General features: G+C 34.4%; 1 protein-coding gene across 2 annotated transcripts in view; it reads left to right on the top strand.

The window, feature by feature from the left end:
• Positions 1 to 24463, top strand: part of LOC149573105 (1,4-alpha-glucan-branching enzyme-like) — a 245336-nt gene that overhangs the window by 128757 nt on the left and 92116 nt on the right. For both annotated transcript variants that reach the window (XM_089814283.1, XM_089814282.1), the window contains exon 10: positions 17840 to 17941. In XM_089814283.1, the coding sequence (XP_089670409.1) occupies positions 17840 to 17941 (102 nt within the window). The remainder of the gene's footprint in view (positions 1 to 17839; positions 17942 to 24463) is intronic.

The following is a 24463-nucleotide window of genomic DNA, read 5'->3' as shown; positions in this document are numbered from 1 at the left end:
AATGCTGAACATGCATGAAATTCTTAATAATGACACATAAATGGGTATGTGTGTTGCGAATGAGAGCATTGGAAAAGAAATGGGCGGATATCGATGTGTTAGAGAAGCCTACAAATTGTTTGATAGAATGATTCGAAGAATAGGATGAAAACATGTTAAGATATAGAGCTTTGAATAAGCCATATGAGCATTTAAACATATTATTTGGAAGACACATCAAAAGCAACAATCGGTGCGGATATTCTGGTCTTAAACAATATAGGAGGTTTACTGTAGCACATAAGAGATTATAATAGTACATACAATGATTGATAAGGTGAATTGTGCATTGATTGACCAAAGGTCAATCCAAGTGTAGTGGCTTTGAAACTCCAAGCTGCACAAATGTGGAAGCTCATAGAAACGATTATGCATGGTGTACATAAGATGAATTAAGCAAGAGTGCTACTTTTATATGATTCTTGGTATACCTGAGAGTTTGAAATGTGAAATTGACAGGGAGCACATTGTTTAACTGGATGCATCATGGAGATGCTATACAATTAAACTCACTGCATTGTTGACAGGGTAGCATAAGCTTAGCAAGCATGCTATTGGTTTAATGCAATCCAGTGATGTAAGTCACAAGCAAGTTACATTCTGTTACAAGATTCAAGAATTGGCAGATTAACGGATTTTTGGATGATTGATTGATTAATAGAGGAACAAATGTGTTCCTTATAAAGAATTACAAGGACGTTGTTTCTAAAAGAAACAACGTAGGCTGAAGATGAAATTAGAAACAAAATTGAAGACAGGATAGGAAACATTCCTATCTGGACTGAAGACAAAAGAGACAGGATAGAAAACATTCCTATCTAGACTGAAAGACGGACTACAGACGAGTAGTTGGCACTGAAGACAGGATAGGAAACATTCCTATCTAGATTAAAGATGGACTACAGACAAGTAGTTGACCATTATAGAAAGTATTTAACTAAGGCTTAATACCCTCCCTTAATGGTCAACGTACGGATGTCAGAACATTCTGGGATAACTGAGACCCTCCCTGGATCTACAAAATGCTGAAACCAAGAAAGCTTTGCCAGAAGAGTGCTATGCCTCAAAACAAATTGCAATTACAAACCTTCGTTTTTGTGGAAAAAATGGTAAAACCCAGAATCTCATGCAACCTTGCATATTACAGACAACATGAAATGATTTTTAAGGAGAAAATTAACAAACCTAGAAAAAATAGAAATAGATTCAAAAGGCGAAAAATGCAGCTTCGCCTTGATTAGGAGCTCATCCAAACGACGATACTCGAAGATGGTTAACATGCACTGCTTCCAGTGGTTATAATTGCGGCCATTGAATTGTAGACTGCCCTCCAACATCAGATTAGTCAAAGATGCCATTTTGAAGAATTTAGGTACAAACTTCAAGATTGAAATTCAATAGGCATGGATTTCAAGGCAAATTCCCAGCTGACCCAGAAAAATCTATAGGCACCTAGAAGAACTTATACAAAACGTAGAAAGAATCTGAAGTTAGATTTCAAATCTGTAGGCTCGAAAATTGAGGCATGGAAAACAAGGCACCCACAAAAATTTGATGAAGACCCATTTGAGATTTCGAAAAACCGACCAAGAATATGTGATCAAATTTTTTTTCTAACCCCAAAAGTTAGGGTTTCGAGCAGAATAACAGTCAGCAGCCAATGAAGGTTTTGAGGGCAAAAAAAATGGTCGATATAGGCGGATTTTGTTCCTTAAAGTCATGAGTTTTCTGGTCGCGCGACTTCTCGAAATGATCTCATAAAAAAACATGTTAGATAATGCTCTGAACCAAACCCATGGATTCCACGTGTTTTGGTAGGAAGATACAAGCGCTAGCAATTGCAATGTGAGCCTCCAAATCGTGTGGGTGCAGGCTGAAGACGCGAAAATGGAGACTGTAAAAAATAGGCAGTCAAAATGTCTGAAAAAATGTGAGCAGAAAAGACGCCTAGAGCAAAAAAAATCGCGATTTTCAGATGTGATGAGGATGCGAGTTGCCGAAAAACAACCTCTAGATCTGCGATTTTCAGACGTTTCGTCTAAAAAAAACCCCTGAAAAAATGAACACACGAATTCTTCACAAAAATGGCAAACCCTAGTCGGGTTTTTGAGAAATCAAAGAAATAATTTTGAAAAATTTGAACCAAATAATTTCAAAAAGAAATTATAGAATTTTCGAAAAGATTTGAAGAACTAGGCTCTGATACCATGTTACAAGATTCAAGAATTGGTAGATTAACAAATTTCTGGATGATTGATTGATTAACAGAGGAACAAATGTGTTCCTTATAAAGAATTACAAGGACGTTGTTTCTAAAAGAAACAACGTAGACTGAAGAGGAAATTAGAAACAAAACTGAAGATAGGATAGGAAACATTCCTATGTGGACTGAAGACAAAAGAGACAGGATAGGAAACATTCCTATCTAGACTGAAAGATGGACTACAGACAAGTAGTTGACATTGAAGACAGGATAGGAAACATTTCTATCTAGACTGAACGACGGACTACAGACAAGTAGTTGACCATTATAGAAAGTATTTAACTAAGGCTTAATACATTCATACTAGGTGCTTTGAGAAAACTTTGAAACATTTTAAGTGGATGCCAGTGACATGCACACAACACACATGAAGTTTGTCCTCCATTTAATTTGTAGTATAGGCAAGACTCGTAAGTTCTTTAATAACTCTCTGAATGGTGAAATTAGTTTGGGTGACATAGATAATGAATATACCACCTCTATTGTCATGCTTTGTGCCTATGGTGCTTGTGAATGGCGACATAGCATACAAGGAAGATGACTGTATGATCAAATGCCACTAGGAGTTGTGTAACGATTGATCAAGAAAATGTCAAATTGGAAAAGTATTTCTATCCGATCTGTTAGATTTCCACAATCCATGTAAATGAGATTTTAATTTCTAGATTTGATTGTGTAGAGTTTTTACCATCAACGTTTTAGATCATACTACATGATCCATCATCAGGATGCAAGAGAACAAGAGATGATGGAAATTTTGTTCTTCTTGTTCTCTTGCATCCTGATGATGGATCATGTAGTATGATCCGAAATGTTGATGGTAAATACTCTACACAATCAAATCCAGAAATTAAAATCTCAAAGAATTTCTACATATTTTCCCTCTCACTCAAGGCAAAGAGTGAGTGCTCTGCACGAGAAGCGATGATCTACAATGTATGAAGATTCTAAATCTGTACATGGGCCATCTCGATAATGCCCTAATGTCTCAATGTGTTGAGAATGTTAGCTTCATGGAAATTGAAGCAAATATTATTTTATGTTTGATGACAAATCTGTATGTTAAAAGTTGACTATACATACATACATACATATATGTGTGTATACACACACACACACACACACATATATATATGTATATATATACATAGTTTCCCTCTCGCTCAAGGCAAAGAGTGAGTGCTCTGCATGAGAAGCGATGATCTACAATGTATGAAGATTCTAAATTTGTACATGGGCCATCTCTATAATGCCCTGATGTCTCAATTGTGTTGAGAATGTTAGCTTCATGGAAATTGAAATGAATATTATTTTATGTTTGATGACAAATCTATATGTTAACATTTGACTGTACATATGTATACACACACACACATGCACGCATTTATATATAAATCTTTATAATATCATTATATTCTGATGTGACCGATCAAGTTATACTCTTATCTCTAATGCCGATCATTAGTATTGGGCATGGTATGAATTGCCAAAGATATTAGTATCAGTGGTACTTATAATTACTCACCGATTACCTTAGTTACCATCGTATGTTTAATGAATTGGTGCCTTCTTAAATGATATTATATATGCATTGAAACATGACATGTAGGGTCATAACCCTACGTGATCATGTTCCAATGTATATAAAATATACATTTAATTGCTGAGATTTATCAATTACAACAGGCAATACAATCTTAGTAAAAATTCAGAACTGCACCAATATATATATATATATATATATATAATTGGATCAACTCTGCTTCATTACTATAGAAGGAAAGTTTGGACATGTATAGAAATTATTATTATTAGTACAAGATATAAAAGAACTCAGAAATAGAATTGTGGCTTGTTCATAATCTAGTTAGTCTCCTCCAATAAACGATCTTAAAACTTTACATGGTATCAGAGCCTAGTTGGCAGAGAGACTGCTAAAACTAAATTAAAAGGGAAAATCATGTCAAACAATGTTAGAGTCGAGGATAGACTTGAAGGAGCAACAAACTTCTTCTCATGGAAAATTTGAATTATAACAATCCTTGAAGAATTGGAATTAGAATCATTCATTGAATCAAATATTTCAATACCTAAAGATGAGGCAAAAAAAGCCACTTGGAAAAGGCGAAATAATAAAGCTAGGAAAATCATTGTTGATTCAATAAAAGATCATATTCTTCCCTCTATATCAAATCTCAAGAAAACATTTGAAGTATTCAAAACAATTAAGGATACATTTGAGATCAACAACTCAAGTAGATTGCGTACTTAAAAAAGTCAACTGATGAATACAAAAATGAATAAAGGAGAATCAATCTCTTCCTACTTTGGAAGAATTTCCGAAATAAAAAATCAACTATCTTCTATTGGAAATAAAGTAGAAGATCAAGAATTATCAATAATAGCACTTAGAGGATTACCTATATCTTGGGAAGCATTCATTCAAGTTGTCAACATAACTCCAATACTAGCTTTTGATCAACTTAAAAATGATTGCACCTCAGAAGAATCAAGATTAATTTTTAGAGGGATCATTACAAATCAAGAGGGAGAAAATCAAGCTCTTTTTTCAGTCTCTAATCACAAAGGGAAGAAGAGAAAATTCAAAGGAAAGAAAAATGATAAAAGAAAAGCAAATAATAATTACAAAAGAAATGATTTCTCCAAAGTTCAATGTTAAGTGCGAGAAATTTGGACATACCTTCAGAAATTGCCCAGAAAGGGAAAAATTTCTAGCTTCCTTAGTTGAAACAAAAAAGAATGAAAATCTGTTATTCTACTCAGCTCTATAAAGTGAGACAAAATCCAACAAAAACATGTGGATAATAGACAGTGGTGCTTCTTGCCACATAACATGATTTAGAGATAAGTTTGAAACTTTTGGAAATTACCTCACTGAAGGAGTCACCATTGGTGATAACTCCACCTATCCAGTAAAAGGAATTGGGACCTATACTATACAACTAAGAACTGGGGTTACTCTAGAATTAAAAGATGTACTTTTCGTACCAGGCATAAAAAGGAATCTAGTATCCATCTCTGGACTTGTTGACGAAGGGTACCAAGTCACCTTTAATGAATACAAATTGTTGTATTTGCCTAAAAATACTAATCTAAAGAATGCTATCACCATAGGGACTAGAGATGGAACCCAATATAAATTATGTAACATTCAAAAGAAAGCCCTAAGTCTCAAATTGACAAATCCTAATGAAATATGGCATAGAAGGCTTGGACATATTGGATATAATGCACTACCAAATGTAGAAAAAATCACCACAAGAACACCTAACTTAAATTCAAACCATATAGGGATTTGTAAAGGATGTGCTCTAGGAAAGAATGTAAAAAGACTGTTTCCTCCTAGCAAACACAAGTCTAAATCAGTTCTGGAACTAGTTCACATTGATTTATGTGGACCTATGCCAACACTATCTCTAGGAGGATTCTCATACTACATAATATTTATTGACGATTTCTCTAGGAAAACGTGGATATATTTTCTCAAAGTAAAAGAATCAAATGAGTTCTTATTAGAATTTAAATAGTTCAAAGCAATTGTGGAAAATCAAACATCAAAAGGAATAAAAAGTCTAGGGTCAGACAATGGAGGTGAATATACCTCAAAAAATTTCAAAGCGATTTGCACCTTTGTTGGGATTAAGGAGTATACTATACCTTATAATCCTGAACAGAATGTTGTAGCAAAAAGAAAAAATTAAACCATTGTTGAAGTAGCAAAAGCCATGCTTCATGATCAAAATTTATACTCCTCATTCTGGGCGAAGGCTACTAATATTGTTGTATATATTCAAAACAGATGCCCTAACTTATGTCGTCTCAGAATATTTGGTTGCCTTGTTTACATTCACATACCTAAAGAAAAGAGAACCAAGTTAGAACCATCTAGGAAGAAAGAGATATTTGTTGGGTACAATGAGAACTCAAAAGGGTATAGAGTCTATGTACTTGGGCGGAGATGAATTGAAATCAGCAAAGATGTCAAATTTGAAGAAAACACTGCTTTAAAACTATCAACAAGTACAAAAGATGAGCCCATCATAGACTTAAATGAAAATCTACAAATTGAAAATTAGAGGGAGAACATATCGGAGGAGAATGTATCATTACAATATATAGAAAATAGAGACATCTCTAATATCAAGAAAAGGTCCTTATGGGCAAGGAAAATGATTGAAGAAAATGATGCTGAGCCAGATGAAATTTCCAGGGAAGCAAGAAAACTAGAAATAGATCTTGTCATATTGCACTAGTAACTGATCTTAATAAATCTAAACCATCAATTGTCGAAGAAGCCCTAACTTGTCAAGCTTGGAAAGATGCCATGGTTGAAGAATATCAATCTTTATTACAAAATGATGTTTGGGATATTGTACCTAGGCCTAAAGGCAAATCAGTTGTTTAATCCAAGTGTTTATACAAAATCAAATATGCTTCAGATGACAGTATTGAAAAACATAAAGCAAGATTTCTTGCTTGAGGTTTTTTTTGAAAGGCAGGCATTGATTATGAGGAAACTTTTGCTCTAGTTGCTCGATACACTTCTGTAAGAACAATTATTGCAATTGCAACATTCAAGGATGGAAGATAGATCAAATGGATGTCAGAACTGGATTTTTGAATGGTGTCATTAATGAAGAAGTATATATCGAACAACTTGAAGGTTTTGTTACACAAGATAAGAACCTATATGTATGTAAACTAAAGAAAGTTCTTTATGGCCTTAAACAAGCACCAAGGGCTTGGTATGAAAGGATAGATAGCACTTAGTCCATGCATGACCACAAACTTTTGGGAAAGTATTTCTAATTAGTGCACAAGCAATTGTTATCCCAAAATTTAGGTGTGTGGACATCATTTGCAGAAATCGATGAAATTCATGGACATCATTAGCATAGAAGAGAAGAATTCTATTAGATACTTCGGGTACAAATGCATAGTCAATGTCTTCAACATAGAAGAGAATTACTTAAGTAGGCACCTGAAATTGTTTGTTAAACTACTCAAATAAAAGGGGTGATATTGGTATATGATTTTTGTCATATATGTCAATGCTCTGGTGGACATGCAAGAAAAATGTTGAAGTCCGCAAAGAAAAGGGTAAGACAATGTCAATTTTCCTAAGTTCACGTTGTGTGAAATTATGTTCATGTAAATGTGAGGGACATTTGGAAAGTTTTACAATGACAAAAACATCCTAAATGTAATTGAAAAAGTCATGCAAGTTCTCAATAAAGGATATCATGATGATAATGATGTAGTTAGAGAGCACAATTCTAAAGGAGCAGGTTGTTGGTGAATCTTAATGCTTGTATCGAGAGAAGGAAAGTGTGCAGGCTTCTTATTACTCATTTTATAAAAGTAACTTGGGTAACTTATTGTAACTAAAGTTACGATTTAGTATTTTGATTGGTATAGGTTAGAGTTAGTTATGAAATGCATCTCAAAATTCAAAACTCTAACTTTTGTGGTGGTTACTAACTCAAGAAGTTGGTTACATGAAGAGGCCTATAAATAGAGGGCTTTGTCAATGTAATAGGGGACTTTTCGGATTTCAGAATAAGTGAACACTTTATTTAAAATATTGGTGATAAGACTATTTTTGGAAAGTGAGTACAAATTTGGTCTTTGTAATCAAAGTTCCTCTTATGTTCTTGGTGCAAGAAAATAAAGGAATGCACATTTTGAGTTCTCTTTTTTAAAAATCTGAATTGTTGAAGTATGAAGGTGTTGATTCTCTTTGTAGTGAGTGTTTTCATGGTATGGTGCAAATGTTCATGAATCATCGAATTAGTATTGTGCTAATGGTAACCTTCAAGTGTAGATCTTGATTTTTTTTGTTAGAAGTTTATGTTGATCCAAGAAAGCTTTCGAGCCGTTTGGTGCATTTGTTATCAATAGCTTTCTTTCAATCCTTCAAGTTGAAACATCTTTGTTGAAAAAGATAAAATTACATCCTAAGAGGGAGTTGCCCTCTAAACGCAAAGGAAAGCCGCATATCAAGGGCCTATCCAACTGTTGGAGAAATTGATTTGCCACAAACATTCCATTGGGTTAAATCACGTATTTTTCAAGTGACAATTTTGTTTACCAACAATATCAAAATAAAGTTTGTTGCATTTGGAGTTGTGAAGAATGAAGCCATTGTTGAGAGGGAGTCTTAGCCTCAGTGATTTCTTGAAGTATACCTTATTGGATTCTTCTCTGTAAAAGAGAAGCTTAATGTGGAACCCATATTCCAGTCTATAGTTGTGATGGATCCACCCTTTGATATGGTCCATGGTGGATGTCATGTGTGTGAAGCCATGACAACACCGCATGAGAGAATCCTTGGTGACTCCGTGTAAACTCTTGTCATATGTGTGACTATGACTTGGTGGCCCCCCTTTGTGTACATTAATTAAAAGGTGACGATCTTTTAGATAATGTACACTTGTATTCTACACTGTAAGGTGATGACTTTACAATGTTCACTATCATGACGAATATCATGCTGATTTGATATTCATGGAAATGTCTTGATAGTTAATATCTCTTGGACTTATTAGTAGATATCATGCTGACATGATATCAGTTGTGTATTAATATGTTCTTAATGAGATAATCATGGTGGATATTATGTGATGCATTATCCGTGGACATGCCATGATATGTTATGGTAGACATTATATGATGTGATGTCAGTGCACATATCATAACTAGGATATACAAATGTCACGTGACTTGATGATCTGTATACTCCTTGATAGCATGTGTTAGGTGATATCTAAACTAGTTCATACGTAGTTATCTTCCCTAGTTAAGAGGGAGTGTTAGGATATGATAGCATTGATCAAAGTCCAATGATATACTAACATTGGCAACTGTATGCACATGTGTGTGCATGTACGTATACCAGTTCACATGGTGAACTGATATACATGCATACACACACATATGCATAGATATTAAAATTAACTTGCCAAAAATTTCTGTGAGATTATCCTTGCATTAAACTGATATTATCCATATCACTCTAAGTATGAAAATTTGAATGATCGGATTTTTCTATCTCTTGGATTGGGCTGCAAATCCCTGATCAATATCAATCATGTGTGCTGCAGAATGGATTGAGTGAATGATCCATCACTCATGACAACTCAGAGGTTGTTAGTGATATTTGTTTAGCATATAATCATGCCTGATAACCATCGGGTGCATTTGCAAAAGGTTTTCTCATTAATAATACCCGATCGGGTTTGTTTAACATATTAGACTTTGCATCCGTGTCTCTTTTAAGAGACATATGCTTGAACAGTCACAAACGTTCCTCCTTATGCTTTTGGAGATATTATATTAGTTCACTGATCACAAAGAGGAGATCATCGAAATCAATAAATGATCTGCCTCTTAAGGATCTAATACCACTAGTTCTGATTCAGACCTGTAAGTTTATATTCAATATTTTTCAATACTGTTTGAGCACTTTAACACCTATGATTTTTGAGGAGAAAAATCTATCAAAACCCATATAACTAAAACATCTGTCATGATTTGTGGAAAAAATCTAAAAGCCCCATTGCAAAGAAAAAAATGACTTTTGTGCCAAAAAGTCATGCAGAAAACAAAACCACATCCCAGATATTTTTTGAGTAAAAATTATAAAAACCTGAAAATAATTTTATAGGAAAAAATATGAAAACTCATAAATGATTTTTGTGACAAAAAAATTATAGAACCCATAACCTTAATTTTTGGAAACATCAAGCAAAACCGTATTACAAATAAAATTATGATTTTTGAGGAAAGAATCCCACAAAACCCATGAAATAATAGATTTTCTCCAAAAACCCTATTACAATTAAAATTATGTATTTTGGTCAAAAGAACTGCACAAATCCCACTTTTTCTAGCAACATAGTTATGAAAAAATGTGAAAAACTGAGTGTAACACTAGTACTGGGGGTACATCGGGATGCTAGGATGAGTTTTAGGGATGTGGGGAAAATGGGCCTCATTTTCTGGATGATGGGGGGATGACTAAGGGACGGTGGGGAAGGGAGGGGTGTTTTATAGTATACATATAGAACTTGAAATGCTAGGTATAAAATGATATTTTGGTAGAACATACCAAATAAAAATACTTGAATATAGCAAAATTGAAACATGAACTGAACCATTGAATATTCAATGTATTAACATATTACATATGCAATAGTAACATTCAGAAATAAAAAATCAAATAGAAATTCAGGTACCCATTCCAGCGGTGCCATGCTTGCAGAATGGCAGAGGTGGGGGCACTTGGATCCTAGCATCCTTGTCATCACTGGCTATTTTTATTCACCAGTAATTTGTAGAAAAAATGCCTTTGGTATGTGCTGCAAAAACCAGCTTAAAAATTATATTTTCCCGAGAATGTTCTGAACAGAATATTCTAGAAAAAGACCCTAATTAAATCCAAATAAAATGGTGTGAAACAACAATAAAAAAACTTGTCATGAGTCTTTTCATAAAATGGTAGTAGAGAATCCTGTGAGATTTTATTAGAAAAAGTTGAAAGTTTATAGATATATCACAAATACTACTGCAAATACTTTTTGCAGACATAAACCTGCATTTTTTTGCAACAAAGCTAGTTGTGATTTTTGCAACAAAGTGAAAGATTCTCAACCGTCTAACCATTAAATTTCTTATTTTTGCTTGTTGGTTTCGTGTTGATTTTTCTTTTTGCAATATTTGATTTTTTTTTTGTATTTTCAAGGGTTTATTTTTTGTTGTTTGTTTAAAAAGATGAATTGTAATGCATGAAATTTAATAAAATAATGTAAAATAAATTGACAGCAATATAAATCACACAAAAGGGACTAAAGTCTGATCTTTATTAATTTCTGACGTACCTGTACCAGGCTGTATGGTTCTGATGTATACAACAGTGTAACAGTTAACTGGATTTTTAATCTTACAACATCTGATTTTGTTCTATGCTATCACCAATCTACCAATGGAGTCCACAATTCTCTGATTCGTATTCAAGTCTACTGGTGCTGTTCCCAACGTCCCAGCTGGGGATGGACAGAGGTCTGCTTAGAGCTGTACGGCCCAAATATAGATGGCTAAATTGTATGACATCTGCTGCCCAAACTCTGATCTGCATATCCAAAACTGAATATACATCATAGTTCCAGAGTCGGACTCGACAATGACTTGATAATGCTAAATCATTTCGTGACCTGACAAAATGAAAAAACCCTTGAAATTTAGAGATTTTTAATGATTTAAAACTTATTTCATGCATCCGTTATTGAATAAAACTTAAAGACACTATACTATCATCAAATCGAAGCTAATTTGATCACATACATCCATCACGTATGTACAAACGTAAATTGTAGCTGAAGGAAATAGAAAATATAGATATATAGAATTATGAATTTTGTTTAATGTATATAAAATCCATGACATCAAATGTTCCCAAACAATTTAAAAGCTATTTCATGTACCCATTATTGAATAAAACTTAAAGACACTATAACATCATCAAATAGAAGCTAATTTGATCACATACATCCATCACATATGCACAAACGTAAATTGTAGCTGAAGGAAATAGAAAATATAGATATATAGAATTATAAATCTCGTTGAATGTATATAAAATCCATGACTTCAAATGTTCGCAGACATATGTGTAACTGTAAATAAAAACAAGTCTATGGCTTAGCCTCAGCCTCAACGTAGTTTTTTGCCTCCCACAACAACGTCTAAGGTAGGTCTAGGATGGCTTAGAAGCCATAGTCTTTCCTTGTGAGGTGCCACAATGATTAACATCAGTTGTGCGGGTGCTTGTGCTGGATCGTGCTCTATCCTCCTCTACCATAGCCACAACTTTAGCCTCTATTTCTGCTTGGTCAACCCACTCATGGTCCTCAATGAAGTCAGGATCTGTAATAACCCTCCTGAAATCTGCCCTCAAAAATGCTGATGAAAGCTCAAGGAATTTCATCAAACAATTCACATGCAAAGGACGTATGACTGATATAGTATTTCAGCTAGCTTCAAATGACTTTTCCTTCAATTTGCCTCAATGAGAATCTTGTGCTAGAAGACTCCAAATGGACTACACAATGGCTTAACATGAGTGTGCTACTAATTTTGACAATATTTAGTGCATTTATATGATCTAAGCATGAGAAATGAACACCTACAGCCAACTGACATTTTTACAAACAGTTGGTGTGCAAACTAACTAGCTGATAAATAATGATATTGAATTGCTTAAATGACAACAGCAACTATTATCTTCTTAATTTGCAATGAAATTTCTAATACAATGCTCATGAAATGTGGTCAAGACTTTTGGCATTTATATGGATTACAAAATGATAATGCTGGTATAATGCACACTTACAGTTGAAACCTATAACACCCTAAAAACAATACTAATAAAGGAACCTGGTTGTAGATGGCTGTAATAATTTTCTTCAATGCTGCCCCTTCTGCTTTGCTTTTCCGATTTGCTTTTTTGAACTGCTTTTTCGGATTGCTTTTCGACCTGCTTTTTTTGGTTCCGCTTTTTTCGGGCTGCTTTTTCGATTCTGCTTTTTTTCGGACTGCTTTTTCGGCCTGCTTTTTCGGTTCCGCTTTTTCGGATCGCTTTTTCGTATCTACTTTTTCAAAGTGCTACCCTGTTGAATCTCAAGACTATATCTTTCAATGGCGTCAAGATTTCCAGCTTGAAGGGATTTCGTCCTTCAAACTATTGAGACATAATCTCCAGAAAATTTTCCAATTTCTTTGATATTTCCCAGCATACTAAAAAGAAGCTCTTCCCTTTCTTTTATAGTGTTCTCACAAGAGCTCAATCCTTCGTTTTCTCAATGTGGGATAAAACATCACTCCCTTTATGTAACTTATGTTTCTAATGTGTTATAAAATAAAGGGGACTCTTTTAATTTAAATATTTCCCACAAACTATAGTCTATGCATTAATAAAGTTAAATATTTAAATTTAACTTTATAAAATAGCTTTATCAATGCATAACAAATCTTATCAATGATAAACAAGTCTTCTTGCTGATTTTAAACAATTACCAACGACATACCGCTGCCACTGGATGTCCGACCATATCCAAGATGACTTACTATAAATAGTAAGCATGCCCAAAGTTGCCTCAAATCCACTCAAAAAGACTTGCAACTGAAACTATCTATGCCAAATGGCCTCTAAGCCCCTTTAATGTCCTGGTTAGCCTACGGGACCGTGGAGAAATAGGCTAACGACAACATCATACTATGAATGCTAAAAAGGGGACATTACAGGATCGGTAGACTCAGTAAACCACTTAGACTCAGGATCAATAGTTTCTAGAGTGATTGGAGAGGAGTCAATATCCAAGATATGTCTAGTCTTAAGACAGAGGTTGTAATGGACAAAGACAAGATCCATCGACTTGTCCACAGATAATCTATTGCACCTATTTAAGTGGATGTGCTTGAACATGGACCAATTGCACTCATATCTAGAAGCGTTGCCCAAAATACAATGACAATTTTTTGAAGGTTTGGGGTTGAGGGTCCAAACATTTGCCACCATCTATCTAAAATAAGGAAAAGGAAAAAAAGTTCTCATTTACGAAAGGCTAAATTACAAAATAAAAAATTAAAGTGCATAACTTATAAGCCATAAACTTAAGAATATATTTCTACCTGGCCGCAATTCTTTCCAAGCATCTGTGCACATCTTGCTTGATAAAATCATCCCTTCATTATTATATTTATCCATATCAATCGTTGTAGTTGAGGCTTTGCCATCAGTAGACATCTTTTGTACTACTGTATATAGCCCACTAAGAACCTCGTCATCTGCCTTGAAGTCAACACGCAAATGAAAGGCCAGAATGAGATAGTAAGGTATTGCATGGATGGGTCTGTGAAGCTAGTTTTGCCATCTCCTATTAATAATCTCCCAAATGGGGCCATACCTATCCTTAGCTCGTGCATAAAAAGAATCTAATGGCCTCCTTGGCCTTATCCATGCCCTCATATGTATGGTCCATAGAGGGCTTCTCCCCATCAACAACTCGAAGGAGAACTACGAGGGGCTCAATGACCTACACATAATTTTAAACAAAAGTAGTTAATTCACAAATAAATAAAAAATAAGAAAAATTGCAAAGTTACAAACAAAACAAAAATATGCATATAAATTAAAACTAAAGTACTGAATAGTTAATACTAATTGTTAAATTGTTATAAATTTACCTCCACGATTTCTTCACAAGGGGTCCAAAAGCTTGGCTTGTCAAAAATGCAATTTATCACATCTATCCCTGCAATGGTTGTAGCATAGGATGAGGAAGTCCACTCTTCAGCAACAAACATGTGCCTTAAAGCTTCATTTGATGTCATCAAGAATTTCAGTGTGAGAAAATTTGAGGCAAACCTTGTGATCCAAGCTTGGCCCATAAAAAATGCAATTTGTCACATCTATCCCTGTAGTGGTCGTAGCATAGGATGAGGAATTCCACTCTTCAGCAACAAACATGCACCTTAAAGCTTCGTTTGATGTCATCAAGAATTTTAGTGAGAAAATTTGAGGCAAACCTTGTGATCCAAGCTTGGCCCATCAAAAATGCAATTTGTCACATCTATCCCTGTAGTGGTCGTAGCATAGGATGAGGAAGTCCACTCTTCAGCAACAAACATGCGCCTTAAAGCTTTGTTTGATGTCATCAAGAATTTCAGTGTGAGAAAATTTGAGGCAAACCTTGTGATACTAGGATGAGCCAACTCCTTTTGTCTTGTGTATTACCTCATAATGCTAAGGACCAATGCATGATTGTAGATATTTTTGGCCTTTTCAATGCACAACTTCACCCATTCAAGCTTACCAATATCCTCCAACATGAGGTCAAGGCAACAAGCCACACATGGAGACAATTTTTTTTTGGGTGCCTTCCAATAAAAAAATTAGTTGCAACAATAAATTCATTAATACCTTTTAATGAAAAGTTAAAAAATTAAAAGTTTATTTGTAGCAACATAACTTGTTGCATTATCTGTCACCACTTGCACCACATGCTCTTCCCCCACCTCTTGTATGACTTTCATAATAGCCCCACATAAGTTTGTGACATTTTTCACATGCGAGGAAGCATCAATAGACTTACAGAACATGGTGGATCTTGAAAATAGAGCAAAATAATTTTCAATTATCATGGATTAGTCAACAAATCAAAATTTAAATAATTCAATACATTTAGGGAAGTAGACTAATCAATCATTTCTGCAGGAAACAAGAAAATTTAAGAGTGTTCCATTCTTCCTATCCGTCCAACCATTTGTCATGATGGTGCAACCCTTTTGGCTCAAAGATTGTCGGTGGTCCTATGGCTCAACTTTTATATCTTTTTGACAAGCCACTTAACTCAAAATCAATAGGGACTTGAAACCCCGGACCAAAAATGGTTACAGCATCTACCATGCCTTACCAATAAAGATACCTATCACATAGATTACAATTAGATCCTTAGACAAAGTGGAGTTCAACTTGCAAGTTTCAAATTCACACTACAACTTTTAAAATTTACTTTTGAACTTAAATAAAATCAAAAAGAATTACTTGGCCGCAATAAATGGAATGTTGCAAAAGTACCAAAACTTGCAATTTTTATTTGCAACATCATGAATCTCATTCTTCCAATACATGCTTTCAAACGAGGGTTGTGTCCCAAGAGTATTGCATGGCATAAAAAACTATCCAACTTTGATCTCCTCACTCTAGGGCCAAAGGTAACAGTGCCACTAGCAAGAGTGGAAGCACTAGCACTAACATAAGCACTAGGATGAAAGGGAGGCTTGTAAGAACCTTTTCAACACAACCAACAAATGTTGATGCTCTTGGGGCTGTGGATGAATGGGAGCCAATAGCATGTAACTCATTTGTTTGCCTCTTCCTTTTTTCTTGTGCATTTGTTTCTAATTGGACATAATAAAAACATTTTGTGTTGACAACTAGTTTTTTACATATCTCAATATCATGGCCAGGTTTGACGACAATACCACGTTTAAATCTATTGATGCCACCAAAATTTATTTCTTAAACATTTTGTTGGATTTTTTTGTCTGTTAGGAAAAATCTTTGGTATATTTGCAAGTATCATCCTTTTTAGGCATTGTGGAAAATTAATGTTTTTAAAATGTGAAGGCTGCTGCAATAATTTATTCAAATTTTTTTAAATATACACTAATAGAAAAATGCAGCAAACCCTACATTTTTTAGGAAAAAATTGTAGTGTTTGTACTTTGCTATTATTCTACTTCTCTCATTGAAGTATGCAATTTCTATTTTAATAGAAAATATTCAAGATTTGGAAAAGTTAAACTAAATAAACTTAATAGACAAATGAAAAATCCATTAACATGCCAAAAAAAACCAACAAAGTTTACAAAGTTTAACACTTAACTCTTTCAAATGAGCTGACAAGTCTTGATATAGACTCCTTGATGCACTCAATGCAAGCCTATGGCCCCCTAAAGTGATTTTGGGTCTCCTTGATGCTCTTCTTCCCTGCTGGTTGCAAAGCTACAGCCTTTTGTTTTCCTTCCCCTCTTTCACTTTTCCTCTCTTATTTTCACATCTAGCAATTAGAAGAGCTTTTAGGGTTAATGGCAAAAAAATACCACAAAAAATATGGGATTTGTTTTTTTAATGATTTTTTGCATAGAAAATTTGCTGGCCACTGGTGTGAGTTGTACAGCTTGTGCTCGGCGAGTTTTTCTATAGCTTGCTGGCTTAGTGAGTCATGCGAGTTATGGGAAAAGATTGCCGAGTCGAGATGCTGGGTCAGCAAAACTCGCCAAGGCTTCTTTTGCTCGCCAACTGGGCAAACTCGCAGCTAGTTTGGATTCTTTGATTTACATGTAGCCTTACATTATGCATCACCGGATTCCTCTTACAAACTTTTAGTTGTTAATCTTTTTTTCAATTTTCAAAATCAAAAGCAGGAGTGAGAGACTAGTGATTCTATTAGAACAGAAGCAGTTGTGTATTCAGAACTCAGTTTGTGTCCAACTATATATGCATAAATAACAACACTTAGAAGATACAAAAAATTAAATTCAGAAATGAGCACAAAAAGTGACTATTAGAAAAAGAAATGTCCTCACTTTCTATCTTTGTGATGTGCACACTCTCCAACATTCTCATGCTAGAATGAAATTGAAGAGCTTAAGAAAGATATATGTATGGAGAACTCAGAATTATTTGCCAGTTTTAAAAGTCAAAAGAGAATTTTCACTAGATAAGAAGCAGTAAACTGTCTACAATACTTTGTTTGTTTCTGATTACATTGAGCTGACGATCTATCTTCAATAAATTCTTTAGCTGAAAAAATAGGCTGAGACAATTTTAGGTAATTTACATTGCCATTTGATTTCATTATAATAAATTGTCACAGTTTTAGGTAATGTGGATTTCATCTGTCTTGTGTAGCTTTGAACATACTCTCACTGAATTCTTCATTGTGATTGTAGTTCATGAATGATTTCGATAAAGCAATGAATGAATTGGATGAAAGTTTTCATTTTCTGGCTTCACCAAAACAAATTGTTAGCAGTGCAAATGAGCAAGATAAGGCAAGCGACATTTTTTTCTTTTTTGTTCCTCATGCTTTATTTAAAAAGTATAATGCACATTTTAGTAAACCTTGTCTTGCTCAGTTCTCTATTCACTCCTAAAAGGTAAATTTGCAAGTTTGAATCTATTATATGCTTTAGTAGTTTTGTCAAGATTTCTGCATATGCAGCTAAACCTTTGGTATATTTTACCAATTTGTGTTTTGACTGTCACGATAAAAATTTGATAAATTAGCACTGCACGAGTTTGCATAAAGCTTGAAATTTGTTAATTCGGACCAAAACATAACAAATTTGACCTAATTTTTCAAGGAGATTTATTGCATCGACAGAAATATCTTAGTAACTGCACAATTATCAAGCTCTCTCCATGATCAACAATCTCAAATATGCTCTAAAGGAGGTAAAATATAAAAGATTTACACATGCAGGTATATTTATCTATAAAACAAATAAGTCATCATCATTTTTTTTGCAAGGAGAAACAAGAACCTTTTGTATTAATTCCATTTATTCTTGAGTAGCCTAAAGTTTTCATATTCTAGATTTTAGCATGCTTTCATTAAAACCTTATCTAACTGCAATGTTTTCTATTTTCCTTCCTAATTATTCTTCATGATGGAGCCTTATGTTTTGGGAAAAATCAGAGCCTCCATTTAAGCACCATCTCTAATTTTCTAATAAAGAATGATGATTTGAGTATACAGCCTCATGACAGTATACATTATAGATCAGACTTAAGGTCAAAATTACATATTATGTTGTGAATTAGGGAGCAAAATTAGAAAAGTCCATTAAGAAGGAAATTGATGCCAGGAAGGCAGAAGTTTTCAGATGCGGAAAGCTGAACACTTAAAAGGAAGCTACAAATATCAATAAATCTTTGTCCATTATGGGATTGGTGATTATGAACCTGGTTGACATTGTTAATGAAAAGCAGCAACACATGCCATATCGTGATTCAAAACTTACTTTTCTATTATTACAGGCTATTCTTGGTGGAAACATAAATGTGCCAACCTTATCAAGTGACATGATGTTGAAGTATAACTATTAAGACATTCTGTCAAACAGTTTGCAGATACATACTGGTGGAGAACTAATGGCTGACCTTGAGGCATTTATTAATCTGAGTATTTGTTGCTCATGTATCTTTACCAAGTGACAGATTGTAGTGATCCATAATACAACTTCAGGGGTATTTAGTTATTTCTTTGGGATCGACTGATACACAGTGCTATTCACAGACTAAAGATGGACACATGTTTAAGATTTATTGATAAACTCAAATACAGAAGGGATAGCACTGGACTAGATGATGAATCCCCTATTTGTGCATCAAAGGTTCGCAAAGCCAAGTCTTCAGGTGCGGCATCGCCAACATCAACTACAGTTTCTTCAAAAACATTCATCCAAGAAAGTAGGCGGTGTACACATGAAGTTGAGAGATATGTCATTTACAATCCCCGACCTTTTCATTGGCATGCCATAATCTGCAACTATTGTAAGTTTGAAGAGAGTAGTGATGGAAGTTGCAATGAATCTTCTTGGAGATGGATTGAGAGTTCACGTTTTTCTTCAAGGAAAGAAGCTGCCTGATGAGATTGACACTCCACACCAATCAGGCAAATCAAATGGTAGAAATAATGTTTCGAGCAACATTGAAAAATTCATAAATTACATTAAAAGATGAAGTTTTATGAAATGATTTCAATCCTGAGGGTCAAGACTGAAGTCACCAGCACATACTTTAATCTCATTGTGGGCAAAAACAAAGTCGATAAATGTGTATACGCAATAACTCTTTAAAATATAGATATGGAAACCTACATATTTCCACCACGGAGATTAGATTCCATTTTTCGAAGCCCTCACAGTCTCAAGCCAGACAGAAGATGGAACCTTCATATAAAGCATTGGTAGACAAGTTTCAACACAAAACCATAAAAGTTTGATAATATGTGACAATGATTCTATGTAGAGAAAGACATCAGAGTGTTCCATGGATTGACGACCAGTATTGGAAAGAATCAATGTCTGGCAAACCGCATTGAATAGGAGTAGTCAAGACATAGATGATTGCTAGATGATTCCACGCTAGTGACAAAGCAAACATTTTCCCAGCGCAACAGAAATGAGTGAGTCAAAGCATAAGACGAAGGATATTGACCAAGGAATTGCAACGAAGGAACACACAACACTATTGAATGCGCCATCTACGTCACATAAAATGGAACACATATGTTATCGGGGGTCTCTATACTTTGTCAAAAGAAAAATGATGAACAAATTAAAGTGACCGTTGATCCCTAGCAGAGTCGCCAATCTGTTGGTTCCCAAAATCGCAGATTGGAAATCCAAGAGCCTGCCACTTCTTTGATAGGATTCTGCAATCAGTTTTGGCCAACGAACGAGAATTACCTTGATTCCCCTGCACTTCGGGCTCTGCTACATCTAGGCAGGTAGACCTTGTCCTCGAACCTGATCACTTGGTTCAGAGCCTTTCTAAAGCAAATTTAAGCCTTGGAGATTCCCGTTTACTAGCCATAACTGATTGCGCAATCCTATCGGAGAAGTGGCGTGCTCTTGGATTTCCAATTTGCGGTTTTGGGAACCAACAAATTGGCGACCCTACTGGGGAGAGTTGCTCACAATTACTATTGTGAAATTACCCAGAATTTTAGATTTCGTAGACCTGAATCAGAAATTAGTTATATTAGTTTGCTTGGAAGCGCACTCTGCTCGAAGTGAGATCCTGGAAGATCAATGCATTCCCTGAAAGACGTGGTGACTCTATTTAAAAGGATTTCAATTGATAGCTCTACTGAGGGAGAAGACTCAGAGGGAAATGATTTGATTACCTAACATGGAGAATATGTACTATGATCAAGAGACAAATCTATGTTACACCATGGAGGAAGCACATATACACCCCTTAGATGCATTTTTCAGTTTGGAAAGATATGAAGGCGAGACATCGACACATTTGTTTATAAGGATGATGAATATTTTTTGGGAAGTGCCATCATACATCATGCCTCCACACAAGGAACTAATAATAAAATTTTGTGAGTTGGGAATCTCGCCATATGACCCTGATTTGAAGCTTCTCTTTCAAATATTAGAAGGTGATGAAAGTCCGAGTTACATGAAGTTTGTCTTCTCTGAGTTGTGTTTGGTTAAATGCAACATCAAGTGTCATAAGAGAAATGTTATTGTAATCTACTTTTGAACATAAGAATGATAGTAGGAGCAATATTTGGCAATTTATTCAAGATTCTTAGCTAGTTGATTTGGCAGATTTAATCTTGCACAACGTATGGCTTCCTAAATGAAAATGAAGTGATTTCATATGCATATCTTGATGATTGTTAGAGGGATAAAAAATCTCCATGAACACTATCACAAATCGACCCAAGATGTTGATGGGGTTTTGAAAATCATTGAGCTTCATCTCACTTTTAATGATTATATAACTGGAGAGCACACCTGAGAATTTTATTTTTTCTTAATCTTGATGGGTGTTGATGTTTTGGGTTGAGTCCAATGATAGATAGTTTTCACCTCCCAAGAATTGAAATCAGCAAAAATAAAATATTTGTTACAAAATAATACATTTTTGATGCTAGATTCTGATTTTTCTAGGAATATTAGTCATGTTAAAAATATTCCATAGGAGTGAGAAAAGTGCTTCAAAGTGCAATACTGGGAATTGGACAGAAAGTCTTAGAGAAACCTAAAATTAACTAAAATGTTTAATCACAATTACTAGAATTGGAGATCATCACCATGTTGGTGTCTCAAAAAAATACAGTATAAATATATTCATTTCTTTTAGAATCGGATTGGTTGTGGAGGCCATTGAAGTTTAGCTATAGAATCAGAACATACATATATTAGGCCTTGGCTTAATCAAGTAGTTAGTGATGTGACATGATGATTTTAATAGAGTATTATGGAATTTGTCGACATGGGACAATAAACTCATTCTCTAGTGGCATTGAGTTGTTTGATTAAGTGGACTACTGACATCATATGGTAGATTGTTTGTTTCAAATAGGTATATCGGTTCAAAATATTTTGGAGCCCGTAGGAAAATATTGAAGTTACCAGTTCAAGTTTGGGTTCGAAGAACCGGTTCGCTGGTATGTTAAATTCTTGAAATGGGGTTTGGGTTTGTTAGTACAAAAACATGTAATACATACATACATACATATATATGTATGTATGTATGTATACACATATTTATGCAGCCTCGAAAAATGAATTAAGATTAGAATGCCACATAATATCATAAAAACAACAAAAACACTATAAACTTGTAATCTTAGCATCACATCTATTAGCAACACCAAAATATAAAAATAATATCGAGGTCAAGTATCATTATTTAGACTTTCAACAATTAGAACTTAATGCTAAGTTTCAATCATCTAATAGATTATCTGAATCTTCATCTTCTTCTTCTTCATCAAAGGCATTAGTTGGTTCACAAACATTGTCAATGTTACTGGGATCAACTGCACTAATAACATTCTTGCTTTCCAAGTTGTCCAATGCTTATTACTTTTTTATTGTACAAACTTCAAAGAGCTTGTTTATTTGTAATTAACATCCTATTTGAATTTTTATATGTAACGACTGCGCCCTGCAAAACCAATGCCACATCAGGAACCTCCATAATATGCTAAAAAAATTTCAACGAGAGTCAAAGTCTTTTGAATATTGACTAGTCAACATTAGTTGATTAACTATCGTGAACTTCAACAAAATAATACATATACTTAAATCCTCATTTTAAAAAGAGCCATAATTTTGTTACCAGATTAGCAATACCAGATACCAAATTGTCTAACCATGATGACCAAGTTGAAATGAGCTCTAGAACCTGTCTAAGAACACAAGGGCGAGAATATTTTAGGAGTGCTTTAACACCCTACCATGAAGCTGTTAAGCTTCCTTGGAATCTTTCCTGACATGAAAGATACCCAGCCCGGCAATGAGATAGTCTAATCAAGTAAAACCAAGAGAAGTAATGGAATTGTGGTACACAATAGTGTCAAGAACAGTATCGGTCAACACGATAACCAAACAATAAGATAACTAGATAACATTTTCTTAGTTGTCATTTCAAAGCCATTATTTATTATAAGTAGAACATAACAAGGTTTATTCATCTTTGAGTGCCATACTCCCATTCACATACAAGGATATAACCATAAAGTTCTTTAACCAAGGATCAATTAATTGCAGCATTTTAGTGCATCTTTAGCAAGAAATTTTAATCCAACTTCCACGTATTACCATCAATTCTCTTTTGACGCACGTGATACATACACATAGGTTAAGCCAATCATATAGCTACTAATAAAACCATTTCTCCCTCATTTAGCAATCATAGTATGTTATCCTATCTTAAATTTCCTCTCATAAAACATAAATACACAAGCAGCATGACACCATTACTTTCCACTACGCACTACCAACATATAAGCATACAAGTAAAACAACATTGCTAAGAAGTACATACCCTTGATGGTCATATTCAGTCTATGACATTATGAATGATATTCTTATCATGATTAGGTCAACAAGGTTAATACCGTGCTAATTTCCAATTTGAACAAGATCTCTTATGCATTACAACAAAACTACTTTATGCCCATTAGTTCAAATGCACTATAATGAATCATGTGTTCAATGCTTTTGATATAGAGAAGTAAACCCAACAAAATACAATATACTACTATATCTCAGAATTTCCAGAATTTTATACACATACCATTCACATGTATTGCTATGTTCTTTGAAATGAAATGTCAACATAAGTTTTCAATCAAATGGAAGACCGACATCATGTCTTATGTTAATGGTATATCGGAGAATACTTCACCAGTTGCCCACATTCATAAGCTCTTGTATACTTCATGTGATTTTCATGAATAAGAAGTCATGTATCAATCTTTTCTGAATGCATACTTCTAGTTTTGTTTTTAAATAGAAGAACTTCCATCCACTATGAACACCATCATTCTAAAGTAAAAGAAAATGTATGCAGAAGGGTTTGTTCCTAAACGAGTATTGAGCATCTATTTATTCAGAATATGGACACTTCCTTTGTAAATATAATTAATACCAAAGATAGTCCATACTTAGTCAAACTTAAAATAACAGGAATTGATCACTTAGGAAAGAAAGAAAGCATCATAAGATTTCTAAAGGAATGCATCACGGAATTCAATCACATGTTGGCTCATGAGAAACTTGCTGGTTCTTCTAATAGAGATAAAAATCTGACATCAATTTTACCTATCAATATGTGCCTATATTGCAGTTATGCAAGGATTGGTAAATGCCTTATGTCTCATGTGTTTTCCTACCCTATCAACATGACGGCATTTATTTATAGATAATAATATGTGCATTTAGCTGGTCCAGCATCCTAATGGTTGTGCAACCCTATGCCACAAGGGCTAAAACTGAAACAATGTCAGCATTTGTGATAGCTACCACTCAAGGATT

This window comes from Cupressus sempervirens, chromosome 2 (assembly GCF_028749045.1).
Source record: "Cupressus sempervirens isolate cs-2001-9-10 chromosome 2, ASM2874904v1, whole genome shotgun sequence".
Classification (NCBI taxonomy): domain Eukaryota; kingdom Viridiplantae; phylum Streptophyta; class Pinopsida; order Cupressales; family Cupressaceae; genus Cupressus; species Cupressus sempervirens.
This window is presented reverse-complemented; position numbering and strand designations above follow the sequence as displayed.